This window comes from Capsicum annuum, chromosome 2 (genome assembly GCF_002878395.1).
Source record: "Capsicum annuum cultivar UCD-10X-F1 chromosome 2, UCD10Xv1.1, whole genome shotgun sequence".
In the NCBI taxonomy this organism is placed as follows: domain Eukaryota; kingdom Viridiplantae; phylum Streptophyta; class Magnoliopsida; order Solanales; family Solanaceae; genus Capsicum; species Capsicum annuum.
The window spans coordinates 125,745,688-125,762,709 of NC_061112.1; the positions used below are offsets into that span (position 1 = coordinate 125,745,688).

General features: G+C 36.1%; 1 protein-coding gene across 2 annotated transcripts; it reads left to right on the top strand.

Moving 5' to 3' along the window:
• Window positions 1–329: 329 nt before the first annotated feature.
• LOC107859285 lies at window positions 330–15,972 on the top strand. Of its 2 annotated transcripts, none has more exons than XM_016704249.2 (9): window positions 330–947; window positions 7,597–7,672; window positions 7,772–7,865; window positions 8,709–9,160; window positions 10,945–11,130; window positions 11,550–11,657; window positions 12,698–12,901; window positions 12,976–14,846; window positions 15,150–15,972. In XM_016704249.2, the coding sequence occupies exons 3-9, from the start codon at window positions 7,790–7,792 to the stop codon at window positions 15,679–15,681; spliced, it is 3,429 nt and encodes a 1,142-aa protein (XP_016559735.2). In that variant the 5' UTR covers window positions 330–947; window positions 7,597–7,672; window positions 7,772–7,789; the 3' UTR covers window positions 15,682–15,972. The 2 variants fall into 2 exon arrangements, with proteins under 2 accessions (XP_016559735.2, XP_016559738.2); XM_016704252.2 differs by having other exon boundaries at window positions 7,613–7,672.
• The last annotated feature ends 1,050 nt before the right edge of the window (window positions 15,973–17,022 follow it).

Here is a 17,022-nt window from a genome sequence, read left to right on the forward strand (position 1 = left end):
TTTGAAAAAAAAAAAATAGCCAAAGAAGATATTGGAGGGAATTGAATCTTTGTTTGTGCGTGAAAATAGGTAAACAGAAGGTAAAGAGGCGTGAAAAGCGTATAGTGAAAAAAAGAGAGTGGATGTCACACGTCAGTTAATTAAAAATATAAACTACTGCTACTTTTGCTAATAGTTGTAATTTTGAAAAACTATTGCTATTACTTGTAATTATTATCTTAAAGTTGCTAGTTAAAACTCTAACCTATTAGACATTATTAAATGGCCTAATTTCTATCCTTCCTCCTTAATTTTGAGCCATATCCAGGCCGAAAACTGCCTGACCCGCTCCAGCCCAACCTTCTTAAATCCCTCCTTTCCTTACAACAGCCCAACGATAACAACTCAGCTGTCCAGCCCAATATAATCAATCCTGACCCGGCCCAAACTCCCCCCACCCTTTCCCTTTTACCCCCGGTTGAGCAACAGTACCAATAACAATGAACAACAACAGCAACCCAACAACAGTTCGCGCACGAAAATTTGTATCTCAAAAACTCTAGAAACCTCAACGTGGAGCCATTCAACTTGTGTGTTCAATTTTCCTTTTTGAATTTTCTTCCAAAATTGTACGATTTCGTACAACTCCAGCTCATTCAAGCTTATTCTTTACTTTGAATTCGAAATCCCTTGAGAAAATCTCGAAAACACCCCCTGAATTTTCCATCACACATGGACAGATTCCGAATTCGCAACCCCAGAATCCCCTATATAAATACTACCTCAATTCCACTGTTTAGAGAGGTTTGAAGGATTATAAGGAACCGAGAACCTCAAAGTAAGGGATTTCTCTGAGGTTCCTAAGCTAAATCCCTGTAAGATTCTTAGTAGCTTTGGATTTTGGAGGAATCCATTTTGTTTTGTGGTGATGATTCCGACGAAGCTCGAAGTTTCGCTGCCCCTAAAAGGTAAACTTCCTTTCTGGCGTGATTCTGTCTAGTAGAATTTATGATAGTTGTGTTTAATTTTCCTTCTGCTGGTGGGATTATGTGCTGTAGATGGCCTTGAAAGCCATATGCTTCTTGCGAAGAAATTGTGTGACTTTGTCTGTTTCCTTAGTTGAATCGATTTAATGATATTGGTGCTGAAGTATTCGTTTTGATAGTTGAATAGTGTGAAAAAATGAACTTTGTCTTTACCTCGTTGTAAAAGTTGTGATCACTAAAATAGTTCATGAAAATGGCTACTTCTTCAACTTTAAATACGTTTGACTTCATGAGAAAAGTATTTGGACATCTTTTCTTAGGTCAAATTAATTTACATGTCTCTAAGGCCATTAATACCATTATTTTGAATTTTTAAAATTCCCAGAAGATGTAGATAGGTGCTGCCTCGTGTGTATGCTGATGTCTCTTCTCAATCATGGCTCTTGAATAATTTTGGTTGGTTGTATCTATTAATTCTTAAAGCCTTGATATTTAACTCTCTCTCCTCTTAGCCTATTCTTTCAATATCAATAAAAATCAATGTGAATATAAAAAGAAAATTAAAAAATGAAAATTATCCTAAATAAACTTACTATATTGTTTATCACAAATTATAGCAACACTTTTCAATAATTACTAGACTAAAGAAATAATTGCAAGTTATAGCAACTTTTTAGAAAAGTATTTTTTACTAGACTATGGAAGTTGTATTTGCAAGGGAATCCAACATTCTCTGAGTTTGGCCATTCAACAAAATCCCCCCCAAAAAAAAAACTAATTTATTTTATGAATTATGGTTTTAAAAAAATGCAAAGTGCATACAAGCAGCACACATACAAATATGCACAAATTCACGCATATCAACATAAATGCAAAGTGCATACAAAGCAACACATATACAATTATGCACAAATTCACACATATCAACAATCCTCATATAAAGCATGTTCTTCAAATCTACTACGGATAACAAAAAAAAAAAATCATTTACAATTACTATCTACTGACATACACAGAAACATCAAGCAAAAAATTCAAACCCAATGAAAATACAGAAAACATAATTATTTAATCATATAATTCAAACCTAAAGAACATACAAAAAACATAATTCAAACCAAAAGTATTTCATCATCATATTATACAAAATTCAACATTTTAACAATAAAGAATTGAAGAAACACATAAAAAGATATTTTAATTATTTTATCCCTAAACTGTTTAAAATAAAATTATTTAATTCTTTTAATAAGTTTGATTGCAAAATATCAATTTGCTAAATAATTTAACATACCTGATGAATCCCATCTCCCTTCATGAGTATCATGATTGAATGCAAATTATCACAATTTATATTTGTATAACACAATAATAAATTATGAAAGCTTTTCTTTAAATAAAAATTCTCAGAAGTTGCATAAAACAACAAGAAATTATGAAAGCTGTTTACTGGAACAATATGATCTTGTAGAAAAAAGAAGAAAGTGTATGAAGATGAAAATAGAAATGGACGCTTTTAAAATGAGAAATAAAAACGGCTAGAGAGAATTAGGGGGTAGGATTGATATCAATTATTAAGTTTAACTATATTTAAGGAAGGAATATTGTACATTAGTAGTTATATTAAATCTATATTTTTTTCCGTAATTATTTTGATATGCTTTTTAAAAAAAACCAAAAAATATTTTTTTTTGTTTTTTTAAATGAAAGTTGCTATAACTTAAAAGCTAAAACAAAGTTGTTGTAACTTACAATAAACAATCTAAAAAGTTTATTTTGTTAATTTTTTCAATTAAAAGATATCATTCCAATTTAAGTTTGTACTAGAATGGTAAAATGTTCAATGATGGGTTAAGTTGGCCGGGTTGGGCTATAACCCATTGTTTAGCCTATCGAAGCTCAATTCATCTTAGCTTATCTATATTTTGGACATGTTGGGCAATGACCCATTTGTTGCTTTAACTCATTTTCACCTGCCCATTTTCGGCTTAAACCGCCCATTTGCCACCCCTACCCGTATTTAATAAACCTGACCTGGCCTGATAGAAGGTTCAAGAGACATAACAGATGCAAATCTATTCACACATCTGTTCATTCTTCCACTCTCTCACTAACACAAAAGACCCTAATTCCTCACACTCTAGAAGGTTCGATTCATGTGTCTTCTCCATCTACCATAGAGAATCAAGTAAAGATTTCGCATGTATGTTTCTTCTCTATCTACGGTTTTTTATTTAATTGTTTTCTTATTTTGGTTTGTTGTTGTTTGAATCAAAAGTTCATCAATCATTTTGGGTCTGATTGTGATACCAAACGGTATCTAAATGAGCACAAACAGTCCACAATCTTCGCAAAACAGTCCACACGACAAGACATCAAACGGAAACAACAAACACAAACTTAAACGAAAAAGAAGATAGGTAACTTGACACAAAGAGAACACATAATGTAGCAACAAGACACCAAGTTCTTACGGTGACCGCTAAGGGAATCAACTCCACCTTACAACCATCGCTTCTAAGCAAAAATCAATAATGGCTTTTCCAAGCCCTACACTAATGGCTTATCCAAGCCCTACACTAAAGGTGTTACACTCTCAAAGAGAGAAGAAGTCTTTCACATATTCATCATTAAAAAACTAATGAGAAAAGACCTAAAGAGACGATATATAGTATATTACAAAAGAAAGACGAAATGACTCCAATGCCCTTAATGAGGTGGGGTGGCCATGGAGTGTCATTTAGGCCAAAATGCCCTCAAGGCTAAGTGACCAAAATGCCCTTAATAAAGGGAACCAAAATCGTGAACCACCAATTGTGGCCCAATCCCTAGAGTCCTCAATTCTTCAAGACTCCAAACAATCCTCCACACTCAGGTTTGTTTAATGGCATGCTCAAGACGACCCTTTCAAGTATGATCTCGTGCCCTCCATGTGACCAAAGCTTGATTCTTCACGTAGTGACTTTGAATGATATCATCGAAAGTTAAGGCGGTCATTTGACTTGTATCATCCGCCCTTTCTTGAAAAGGATTCGACCTCTACTATGGCTAGGATAACCATTCACACTATGTCGATCTTGATAAGAAGTACTACAAGGTGAAGAAAATGAATTTTCACACTCCTCATGTGTACTCTCATCATAGCTCTCATAAGCTTTGCGAATGAAAGGGTTATACCTACAAATCTAGGTTCGGAGTGGGAAGTGTAAGACTTCTCACATGCCCCAACGTCATTATAAGAACCATTACGAGGTCCTACATCATCTCCAAATTCACCATAAGCACTAGGTACTTCATTCCCCACATTTTCTCTCCTAAAATTGTGTCCCTCAAATCTGCCCAAGTTTTGATCATGGCTATTTTCATAGCCTCCGCAATCTCCCTCAACTTTGTAGCCATAAAACTCCCCACTACAATCATAGTCTCCCATGTTGTAGTCACAATAATACCCGGCTATCGAAGACATGATCCCCTTATCACCTTTGTACCTACACAATGAACAAACAATTTAAGTAGTAAAAGCTTCTCACCAACACTCGTATATACTCACCTTTGTGATTCTCACAATTGGAGCGGCGAATATTGAAAGTTGCTTATACTTCGGTAGTCAATAAGATGTCAATTCTACTTGGTGGCCAGAATGGATTCTTGTTTGATCGACTCAAGACACAAAAACAAAATTTACTTATGAACTTGAAACAAAGAAGTTACTACGAGTTAAAAATGAGAAAAGCACACAAATAACGAAGACACGAAAGAAACGGATTCAACAATTAATCTACAACTAAGTGGGTGATTACTAGTTGTTAATTAATTCTAGAATCAAGACGTGAAACTAATGAAATAATAAAATGAAACTAAGAATCTAAAATTTTTTAGCTTAAGCACTTTCGGTGATGACGTGGAAGCCTCTCATTGGTTGTTGAAAATTGTCGAAAGTTTTGAGAAATTTTTTTCTTGGTTTCAATTTGTATTGATCAATGTTCAGTTGAAAGAGTGCATTTTCGGTTTTGGGAGGGAAACAACTAGACTTAGAGGTTTTTCAATGTTAAAAAAAGGGCTTGTCTTTTCTTTCACCCTTTTGGCTAAACACCTTTTGAAGCCTTTGTCCCCCTTTCCTCCTTTGTAGGTCTTGGGAAGACCCCTTTCTCTCTTTTGGTAATAAGACCTTTTGAAAGTCTTTTGGCCCCCTTTCTTTTTTTGTAATAGTCTTGCAATGTGTTTCAAGACTAACAAGACCACACCTTCTTTCTTCTTTGATTTTAGATTAAACAAACCACTTTCTCTTCAACAAGATATGAAGATGTTGAAGAACACCAAGAACACGAAGAACACAACTTTGAATCTTGGAGTTCTAAGGTTCACGTTGGACCTCCCAAACATCAACAACACATATTCAAGCTCCAATCTTCAAGAACAACATCAACAAAATGTTTTTCCAGCCACCAATCTTCAACAACAATATCAACAACCTTCCAACATTCAAGAACCACTCGGACTTAGCTCAAAATTTAGAAGTAGACTCTATTAGTGTTAGTGAAGAAGGGGCTAGAAACAACAAAACACACAAAAAACGCAAGAAAACCAAGCCTCAAATTTTGACCCAAACACAAAAGTGGGACAACTTTACTATTTTTGGGTTTTTCAGCTTTTCAACACTTTTTTATTTTTATTTTCAAGTTACTAAGCCCAAGATTGATCTCGTGGGAACGAGATCAATGATGGCTCTGATACCAAATGATACCAAAACGGTATCTAGTCCACAATCTTCACAAAACAGTCCACACAACAAGACACTAAACGGAAACAACAAACACAAACTTAAACGAAAAAAAGATAGGTAACTTGACACAAAGAGAACACATAATGTAGCAACTAAATAGTATATTAAACTCTAAAATCTCTACAAAATACGTTAACAAGTACCAAGTTCTTACGGTGACCGCTAAGGGAATCAACTCCACCTTACAACCATCGTTTCTAAGCAAAGATCAATAAATGGCTTTTCCAAGCCCTAAAAGAGACTGTATACAGTATATTACAAAAGAAAAACAAAATGACTCCAATGCCCTTAATGAGGTGGGGTGATCTAAATGGCCAAAATGCCCTCAAGGCTAAGTGACCAAAATGCTCTTAATAAAGGGAATCGAAACCGTGAACCACCAAGTGTGGCCCAAACCCGAGAGTCCAAGCAATCTTCCACACTCGGGTTTGTTTAATGGCATGCTCAAGACGACCCCTTCAAGTATGATCCCATGCCCTCCATGCGACCAAAGCTTGATTCTTCACTTAGTGACTTTGAATGATGTCATTGAAAGCTAAGGCGGTCATTTGACTTGTATCAGATTGTTGGTGGTGTTGTTGATTTTTGAGTTTGTGCGCTTATATATTGTTGATTTTTAGGACTTTTGGCATTTTTTTTTTTTAAAAAATTTTACTTTGATTTCGTTTCTGAATATTTGCTTGGGGTTTATGTGCTTTTTTGTTAAAGCATTTACTTTCAGCTAAATTCTAACCAAAAATGGCCAGTCGGCCTAACAAATTACAACAAAAATGGCAGCCGCCATTTTGATATAATTTTTAGTTTTGTTTTGCCATTTTTTTTAAAATTAAAAACTTCTTTTTGTTTTATTTTGCTGCACTATTTTTTTTTTTTTTTTCAAAAAGCCTCTCTTATTTTTATTTTTTTTTTAACTTTTTCTCGTTGCCTTTTTTTAAAAAAAAGTATTGTTATTTTTTCACTGTTGATACAATATATATACATTATATAATTATTTATATAATATTGATATATATATATATACACGTTTATATATCATTTATACAATATCGATAAACGTTTACACACCACTTATATTATATTGATACACGTTTGAGGGCAGCCCGGTGCACTAAAGTTTCCGCTATGTGCAGGTTCTGGGAAAGGGTCCCACCACAAGAGTGTATTGTACGCCGTCTTATCTTGCATTTTTGTCAGAGGTTGTTTCAATGCTTGAACTCATGACCTCTTGGTCACATGACAAGCAACTTTACCAGTTACTCCAAGTCTCCCCTTCTATTTGTACCGAATGCTGATACATTGCATAATTATAATTATTTATATAATAATGATATATTACGTATACTCTGCATAACCGTTTTTTTGTGTGCGTATATATATATATATATATAAAAGGGAAGCCTTGGAGTAACTGGTAAAGTTGCTTCCATGTGACCAGATGGTCACGGGTTCAAGTCTTGGAAACAGCCTCTGACAGAAATGCAAGGTAAGACTGCATACGATACACCCTAGTGGTGGGGCCCTTCCCCGGACACCGCACATAGCGATAGCTTTAGTGCACCGGGCTGCCCTTTTTTTTATACGTTTATATACTATTTATACGATATTGATAAATGAAAAAACAAATTGTACGAGAAAAGTTTGAAAAAAAGGTTTTTTTTTTTTAATAATAAAAAAAGCAGCCAAAAGAAAACAACAAAAAGTTTTCTTGTTGCTGAAAAAAAAAAGAAAGAAAATGGCCTAATGATCGTTTTAAATAATAATGATCATAATTTTATTTATTTTTATTATAAACTATTTATTTTTTTATATATAAATTAAATTTTTACAAAAAAATTGGTCGTGATACAGTTGTTCGCTTACTCAGCTTCCCGTCCGACGGCACGATGCAAAAAAATGGAGTGATTTGCGTCCCATTTTGAAGAAGGTATAATCTTTTTCTCTTTTCTCCACTATATAAAGTTACAATATCTCTTTCTCCTTTACAATATCTTTTTTTTTTTTTTTGGCTGTTGATTGAGTTCAGCTGAGATAAAAAGAGAAAATGGAGAAAACTCCATCTGCTTGTGCTATGCAATGGAGCATAGACCTTGAAAAATCCCTCCGTTCCAACAAGCCTGGTCAGTAATATTTCTGCGCTTTCTTACTGAGTTTGTCACTCAAATTAACTGTTTTTTTTTCTGATAAACATGGTGTTCGGGACAGCTTGTGTGCATCTGAACTACTTTTCTTTGTTCTTCTAATTTTTAGTGATGATTCCAGTTTTAATGCCGATGTATTTTAATGTTGTAATGAAGAATTATTGTATTTTATTTGGGGTGTGTACGTATAGGAAAACAAGTGGTTTCTTATTTATTTTTTGTTTTCGTTATGTAATAAAAATATTATTGAACAAAAATATTTGTGTATATATATAACACAAATCTATGAGGATGAGTAGGGGTAGGGTGTTGGGTGTGGTGGTGGGGTAGAGGTGGGAATTTTTCTTTTTTTGGGAGGCGTAATGGGTGGTTGTGAGGGTGCAGTTGTTTTTTCTATTTTTACGAAAAAGTCATTTTTCTTATTTTCATAGAGCTTGTTTTCGTATGGTAAGAAATGTTTTACCCCTTACGGAACACACCCTACCCTTTCTTATAACTACTACTCGTGTTAAAGAATGAAAAAAGTCTCACATTGGTGGTTAATGAGATTATATAACTTTTGTAATCCTCCACCCTTTAAGCTGCTTTTTGGGTCAGTTAGTCTCAAGACCTAAATTTACAACTCCCTTCGTCCATCTTTATTCTTGTTATTAAGTACTGATCATTTCTCAACATTTAGATGACTTATAATTAATAGCGGTAATATAGTAAAATTACCCTTAATTTATTATTTCTTAAAGGGTGTGCTAAGTCAAACATGGATAAGTAAAGATGGACAGAGAGAGTATTATCGTTTCTGAGTGATACTTTTGTATTATGTAGGTAAATCAACAGAAGCCATACTACGGATTGGGCCAAGACTTGAGTGGTGGAATAGAGTGTCAAATCTTCATGCTGCTGAGTACAAAATATTTGGCTTAATTCCGGGGGAGGATAAGCTTCTTGCAAATGCTATCCTTCTTAGGCTCACTGATGCATTTAAGTCAGGAGACAAACATATGAAGATTTGTATAGTGAAGATTTTCTTGTCAGAGCTCAAACAGAGAAGGCAATTGAGGAGCGAGGGGAGAAAAGATGAGGGAATCCTTTCGAAGGATAAATTAGATAGCTATAGTGAACTTTTGACTAGAATAAAGATAGTATTCGACTCCGGAGATGTTGAAGAGAGAGCATTGTCTTTAGGTCTATTTGGTTGCTGGGCTCATATTGCAAAAGATAGTGCTGATGTTAGATACCTCATCCTCTCAAGCTTGGTGTCGATAAATATTCTGGAGGTAAGACCTGTCCATCTTACTGTGTACTATATATTATTTTGACATTATTAGTGTAACATTACTGTTTGTGTTTTCGAACCAAACAACTTTAAAGTACATTAGGGGGTTTGTTTGTCTGAGAGAATTTATTCACAACAGATTATCCACTGCTTGTATGATACAGTTTAGGGAAGCCATTATTAAGGTATAGGAGTATAAAATGTTTCATTTGTTGTGGCACTCTGTTCTTGACACGTTTGGTTGGAAAATCTGCTTGCACTTTGAGCTTCCCAGTTCCCAACACACAATTATAGGGTGATCTGGAGCAAGGTGTACTGAAGAGAATTACCTGTTGGGATGGACTGCTAGTGTTGTAGTATATGAATGATTGAAATTTCATGCCATTTTACCTGAGATAGGCCTCCAAGTAATTTCCAGATTTTGGCAGCTTACTCACCAGTCATAATTAAGCTCTCCATGATTTTTTTTTCCAGCATTAAGAAAGTGCTGGTAGAGTTTACATTTCGTGCAGCATTTACGTCATGTGTTATGACCTGTTTTCACCAAAGGATAAACATATCTACTTTGGAACCTGTTGAACGCTTACCCATAATGCTATGCCAAATATTACCATATGTAGCTTCTTTCACAAAAACTGTCCGCATGAAAAAGTAAACTCTGAAAGGGAGCACCTTATCCCATATCTGGTTCAAGGTGTGGAGAGATAAAATTAAAACTTCTTCTCCATCTGTGAGGAAGAAGTCCTCTCAAATTTTCTTCTTGGAAATTGTAAAATCAAAGTTTTCCCCATGTGCCGTGGACCTTCTAATTTTCTGCTTATGATCTAATCTGCTCCCGCAAGGCTAATCTCCTATGTATGGATTTCTTATAAATGCCACTATGCATGTAACAAAAACTGGAGAATTTATGTTTATAATATTTAAGGATAATACTTACATGCTGGTCTTTTGATCTTCAGTGATCTGATAGTTGAAACTTAACTCCAAAAAGTCCACGGGACAATTTCCCGGTTATGTTACAAAAACAACGGTGAAGGGTTGAAATCAAGTACTTCCTAAATCCTTCAATCTTGTCAATTCTAACAGAAGGCTCTTAAAGACAGACAAAAGATAGGTGATGAATAGATGTTGAATTCTTAAGTCGTTTCTTCTCAATTTTTTTGTTTTTTGCCTCAAAAAGTCGTGAAAAAGCATTAGGGATCTAATCGCTTTCACTGCATTAGGGATGGATCATTTGGGCAACTGCAAGGATTTTATGTTTGAATTACTTTTATGCCCTATTGAAGGTTTGATCGCCATACCTCCCATGTTTGAATTACTTTTATGCCCTATTGAAGGTTTGATCACCATACCTCCCATGTAAAATTATGCCCCTAGGCGATTAGCTCCTAGAAATTACGCTAACCATGGAAGTTCCAACAAGATAAAAAATCTGAGGGGCAAAAGGAGTCAATCAAGTGTTCAGCAGTCTCATTCTTTGTGGACCCCCCTCTTGTGTTTTCGTTCTTCATTATTATACTCAGTTCCCTCCTCCTCATCTATGTTATATTCCTAATCAAGGTGCAAGGTGCAAGGTGAATCACTCTTATCATTTGTCGCCTTTGTCCATAGAGAACTTTCTGCCTCTTCATTTCTTGCCAATGCTTGACCATATTCTTTTCTGTCGCTACTTGTTCTGTTTTCTAGTCCAGAGATTGAGGTAACAGCAATCACATATTATTTCTGTTCGCCTCTAACTTTTGTCATGAATGATAATTGATACAACCACTTTTCGTCTATCTGTAGGCAAAGGCTTCTTTGTTTGCGGCTGGATGCTTTTCTGAATTGGCAGATGATTTTGCTTATGTATTTCTTGAGATGCTTGGAGGTCTGTTGACATCATCTGGAACATCAAAGGCGATAAGGTTAGCTGGAGGACGTGCCTTTGCTAAAATGTGGTGCTCAATTTTACTAGCAGATAGAGCTCACAAGGTTCATATTTCTCTTTAATATGAGTTTCTTCTACAAAATACATGTAGATTTTCTTCTTATTACACCAGTGACTCATTACACAGACCCTCTATCCCTCTTTCCCTTTCCGCTCTATTCTATAAAAGCTTGCTTTTTTGAGCAAGCGCTATTCAGAAACCATGTTGTAAATACTCATAGAGATGATAACATTATGCATAGTGGAATGCAATTTTTTTCTTTTTTCATGCATGAAATGCAGGTTATCATCTCTTAACTAATTGTGACTATTGCTATAGTTTTTTTGTTACAACTTAATTTCCTGAAATTAAGTTTTTAACGATACCGCACAGACCTATATTATCTAATAATTTGTTTACATGGTGAAGAAGTAAAATCAAATTTCTACTGCAGCCCTAAAGTTGTCTTTCTTTATATCGCAGACTGGTGTGAAGCTTATCCTAGAATCTTCAGAAGAAGAATTCTCTTTGGTAATGCTAGTTTCACTTTCCAAAATTGCTTCTAAGTGGACACCTTTACTTCCCAGACAGGTATATAACATACTCATTTTATTTGATTGTCATCATCTCTAATGTCAACCAGTGTAGAAAGAGAAAGTCAGGGACTTAAAAAAAATGATAAATAAGGAAAGAAATTGAAGCTAAATTTTGTCTCCATTATACAAGTAAAGAATTGCACACCAAAGGGTGTGACTTAGTGGTCAATGAAGTGGATTGAGAACCACGAGGTCTCAGGTTCAATTTCCAGTGCAAGCAATGGTGGATAGAGTTACTCGGTACCTGCACTGGTGGGAGGTAGGAGGTAGGAGGTGCCCCGTGGAATTAGTTAAGGTATGCGCAAGCTGGCCTAGACATCATATTTATCACATGAAAAGAAGAAGGTAAAGAAATACAATGATGATAAAGTTAAATAAACAAAGACGATGAAGTCAGGTTAGTTTTTTCGGAATAAAACTTAAGACCCTAAAGAGCACAACACAGTGTTTACCATATTCTGAGATCTTTATTATGCAGCAAGATGAATATGTTGGTAAATGGTGTGAATAGCTGATGCTAGGAATTTAAATTTTAATTCGAGGTTTATTTTCCCCAAAAAATTGTTTGAGGTTAATTATATATATGATAAATCTTGCAAACTGATAAAACAGGATATGAAAGGAACCAGATAAGGTTGCCTAAGTTGGTTTCACCATCTCCGGTGTGGAACCTCCAAACATATCATTGCAGGCATGGAGTTGGTTATAGAGAAGCGTCTTCCCGTGTAAGGATAGTTTGAAATATTGAGAATCTCTAGCTTTCGAGGACCTCTAATTTTCTTTACAAGAATTGTTTTTAATATTAGAATAAAATAGGCTCGATAAAGCACAATGTATATAGAAGATTCATATTAACGTACACCAACAAGTTAGTTGGTTGACTGATCTAGTAGGAAAGGCCATGCTATTTTAGTCATGGCTGAGCTGGTCTGTGCAAACAAGCTGAATCATATATTACATAATATCGAAATCAGGGATATCTATTGTACTTTAAACCTGATTTTTTGCGTATTTATCTCTTGATTTTGGTTACAGATGGATTTGCTTTCCTCATTTATGACTAAGGACAGAGGTTTGAGCCTGCAAGCTATGGCATTAAAATGTCTTCGTTTCATTTTAGCCAAAGGAATGTATCATGTCCCTGGCAATTCTAATGTGACTCTTAAGTTGTTTGGTGTCATAAATCAGTCTGATTTTCCACCAGCTTTGCGTTTTGATGCTCTGAGAGCTTTATGCAAGGTATTATCTCTTGCTCTGTCAAATTTACGATATTATAATCATGCTGGTACTGCTTATATTCTCTTACTTTGCAGATACTTCCGAGCAACCTAGATACAATTCCATGCACAGAGATCCTCACTATTTTCTCCAAGATCTTACAAATTGTTGAGTTCAAAATACAATCTCCAATAATCTCAGAGAGGCTTTTCGCTATTCATGTATTAGCTAGTATTTTCGACAAGCTTTTGGGGATACTGAAAGATGCAGCAGGTGGAATTGGCTCAACTGTTTCGTCTCATATGCTTACATTCATCATAGATCGCATCTCCCAACTAATTAAGTTAGTGGTTGTTAATCCTCATCCAGACAAAGGAGCGGAGCAGGAGGTAAAGAGTTTACTTTTCATTTTAGTTAATCTGGTTGAAAGACATCGAGATCTCTCTGGTATTGCGCTGGATAAAATCTGTATAGTTATCGAACATCTGGTCAGCATGCTTAATGAAATTACCAGTATGACGAATTCAGGATCAGAAGATTATCATGTAACAGAGCTTGACAAAGAGAACCATACATCAAGTGCATCAAGAGTCTTGATTTCTTTATCCCAGATTCTGATAACTTGCTTTGAAATGCTGGATGTCCCCACTGCTGGTGCCACCCAAGTGTTTAGCAGAATGGAGCATCTGGTTGAGCATGTGCACCAGTGCAGCTTACTTCCTGTTTACATCCGCCTAATATATGACCTTTTGTTGCACTTCCATGATGCATATCAGTGTATGTGGCTGGCGATGGGGGAAGATCTGGTTTCTAATAGAAATTTTCGTCTATCTCGTTGTAGTTCTCTCTCACATGATGTTTCCCTGTCCCAGCATGAAATTCTCATTATTGATCATGTGAAGCAAATTTTGGTTAAAAAAGATTATTGGTTGTCTTATAAGCTGGCAAAATATGCGGTATGTAATGGTGCATGGTTGGTATCTGCTTACGTGTATGGGGAACTAATACCTATGGTTCAATCTGATATCTGTCGTTTTTGGTTAAAATCTTTATCCAGTCTTTCAGAATTAGAAAGGAAAGTTCAGTTGTTCGGGCTTACTCTTTCTGGAAAAGCAGCTGGCGATATTGTGATGGCTTATCAAATTGAAAATGTTATTGGGGCTTCCAACAAGCTTTGTTCTTTAGAGGAAGCTTTTGATGCCTCTGTTTCTGGTCTTGCTTTTACTTTTCAGAGATGGTTTGTTACTTTAAGATCGAAAGTTGTTGGAACTGTTGCGGATGTACTTAGATTATTGAGCATGAATTTGTTTTCACAAGAAGCCACCAGAAGTATTGAACAAATAGAGGCGAGGATGTTGATGCAGCACTCGAATTCTTCACAAGGACTCAGCTATTGGTTGCAATTGCTTGCCCGTACTTCTTCCGAGTTCATGAGACTAGCAAAGCAATTTGATCTGTTAGCAATGTCATTCCTTGGCATGGACAGGAAAAGTATGAAGATTGTTTCTGATCTAGGATTAAGTTGTTCGTTATTAGCCTTTAGTACCGGATTATCATTACGTTTTGCCAGTTTCCATGATAAGCAAAATTGTAGTACTTATGGTCTTGAAAACTCAGATGAGCAATTTCATACTCTGCTAGTTCATGAGTTGTTAAGAAGACTTCGGTATACAGACTTAGAGACTAGCAAAAATCTGTTGCATCTTTTGGATTTCCGTCGAAGCTCTAGGTGCTCTTCCATGCAAGAATGCCAAAATGAAGTCTCTACCACTATTGTTGAAGCGAGAGATGTTGTTAAACTTTGTAAATATTCCGTTCAGAGAATTCTTGGTTTGCAAGAGATTATTGTACATGGCAATAATGGTATATCCCAAATTCCTCATGATGCGTTGCAGTTGCTGTTCAGCATTGTTATCTCATGGATACAGATCCCTTTCCGGACTCCGAAATACTTTTTTCAATTAAGGTAACTGAAGTTTCTTACATGGACTTCTGCAATCAACAAGAAGGAGCTTTTATTGAATTTATTGAGATATTCTACTGCTGTCAACATGTTTGTCTCATATTTCACATGCTAGCCAACTTATGCTTTCATGTCATTGTCCCTTCTTGATCTAAAATTGTCTCCGGTGGGAACACAAGTAACAGATCATTTGAAACAGTAGTGGCTTTTTAGACAAAAGAGATCTGTTTGATTCAAATTTGAATGATTCTAGGGCTGTACATTTTAGTTCTAATAGCATTCTAATATTGAACTGTCAAATGGCAGGCCCCCCATTTCTGCTGAGCTTTTCATAACAAATGAAGATGGGAAAAAGATGGGCAATATCTGTGTCTTGTCAGGCTTTCAGCTCCCCCTAACTCTGTGTATTCAGCTAAGAAATATATCGCCAGACCAGCTGTCTCGGATGTCGAAGTTGTACTGCATCCTTCACTCACAGACATCCTTTCAAGTATTTAGTCCAAACAGGCTTAAGAAGGTACCAGAGTCCAGTTGTCAAGCTTGGAAAAGTGATCACATGGTAGGCCTTAATGACAAGCTATTGCACTTTACAACAGGGACTACTGTGTGGGATGGATTACGTGCTGTGGGAAGTGCTGAAGGGACTTTGGCTGTGGATAAATTTGTGTATTTTGATCCTAATGAGAAAGGTCAAGGATTTGCAACCTGCTTGCTAGATGTTTCTTCATTCCCTGTGGGTTCTTACCAAATCAAATGGCACAGCTGTTGTATAGACAAAGATGGTGCTTACTGGAGCCTTCTGCCCCTGAACACTGATCAGTTCTTCACCGTACAGTAATGTTCTAATAGTGGTCCATTCATTGGAGTGCCATAGACATAGTGCAACTATTTAGTTAGAGCTAGAATGAGATTTCTATTAGCAGAACAATTTATTTGAAGCTTTTTGGTGAACTACCTAGAGTACCATGGACCAATCTGGGTTTCAACAATTGTGCCGGACCCAAACCCATGTTTACACTATGGTAATTTGGTTATCCTTTATTTATGGCCAAATCTTCTCCCACATTACTTCATCCTACTCCTTATTATTATTTGATCAATGCCGAGGATTTAATTGCAGATTTCTCAATTTTCTGTTAATTCTTTCTGTCTTTTTTCTGGTAATTCCAAATTCATGCCAAAGTGAATTAATTCTTTGGCTATTGGATTGAAATTTCTGCCAATTTTGATCTTTTCTGCTCTTAGTTAGTAGATTAATTGATTCTTGATGTGTAGCTGTATGACTTGTTTGATTTATCAAGAAAAAGAACTAGGGGGATGGGGGTGTTTACAGTGCACTTTATTTAGATTGGTGGTCGAATACTACAACTAACAACAAACCTAGTGTATTCCCACAGCGTGGGGTCTGGGGAGGGTGAGATATACGCAGTCCATATCGCTACCTCCGAAGAAGTAGAGGGGTTGTTTTTGATAGGTCCTCGGCTCAAGATAAAGAATAATAAAAAGGGGATGGATTGCATAAAAGAAATAAAGAATAAGAAATAATAAGATAAAAATTGCAGAAATATGAAATACGGGAAATAAGAGCAACACGGAATAAGAAAAATAGGAACTAAGAAATAAGAAATATGACACCCACCTAGTAGTAACATACTCACATACCAAAGACACTCATGTACACTGTCTTATGGTTACTAACTTGGTTATACAAGACCTCTCCTGACTGCTTGCTACAACCCACACGCTAGCACTAGCCTTCTACCCTTATCCTCGACCGCTACACCTTCCTATCTAGGGTCATGTCCTCAATAAGCTGAAGCTGCTTCATGTCATGTTTAATCACCTCCCTCCAGTATTTCTTCAGCCTACCTGTACTCCTCCAGAAGCTATTCAACGCTAGCTTCTCACACCTACGAATCGAGGCATCCGCGACCCTCCTCATCACATGCCCAAACCATCTCAGCTTTTCTTTCCGCATCCTTTCCTCCACCGAAGCCACTCCCACCTTCTCCTGGATAATCTCATTCCTAACTTTGTCTCCTCTAGTAAGTCCACACATCCAACGCAACATTCTCATTTTCGCCACTTTCAATTTTTGGATGTGAACGTGCTTAACTGGCCAACACTCGCTCCGTATAAGATGGCCGGACGAACTGCCACTCTATAGAATTTGCCTTTA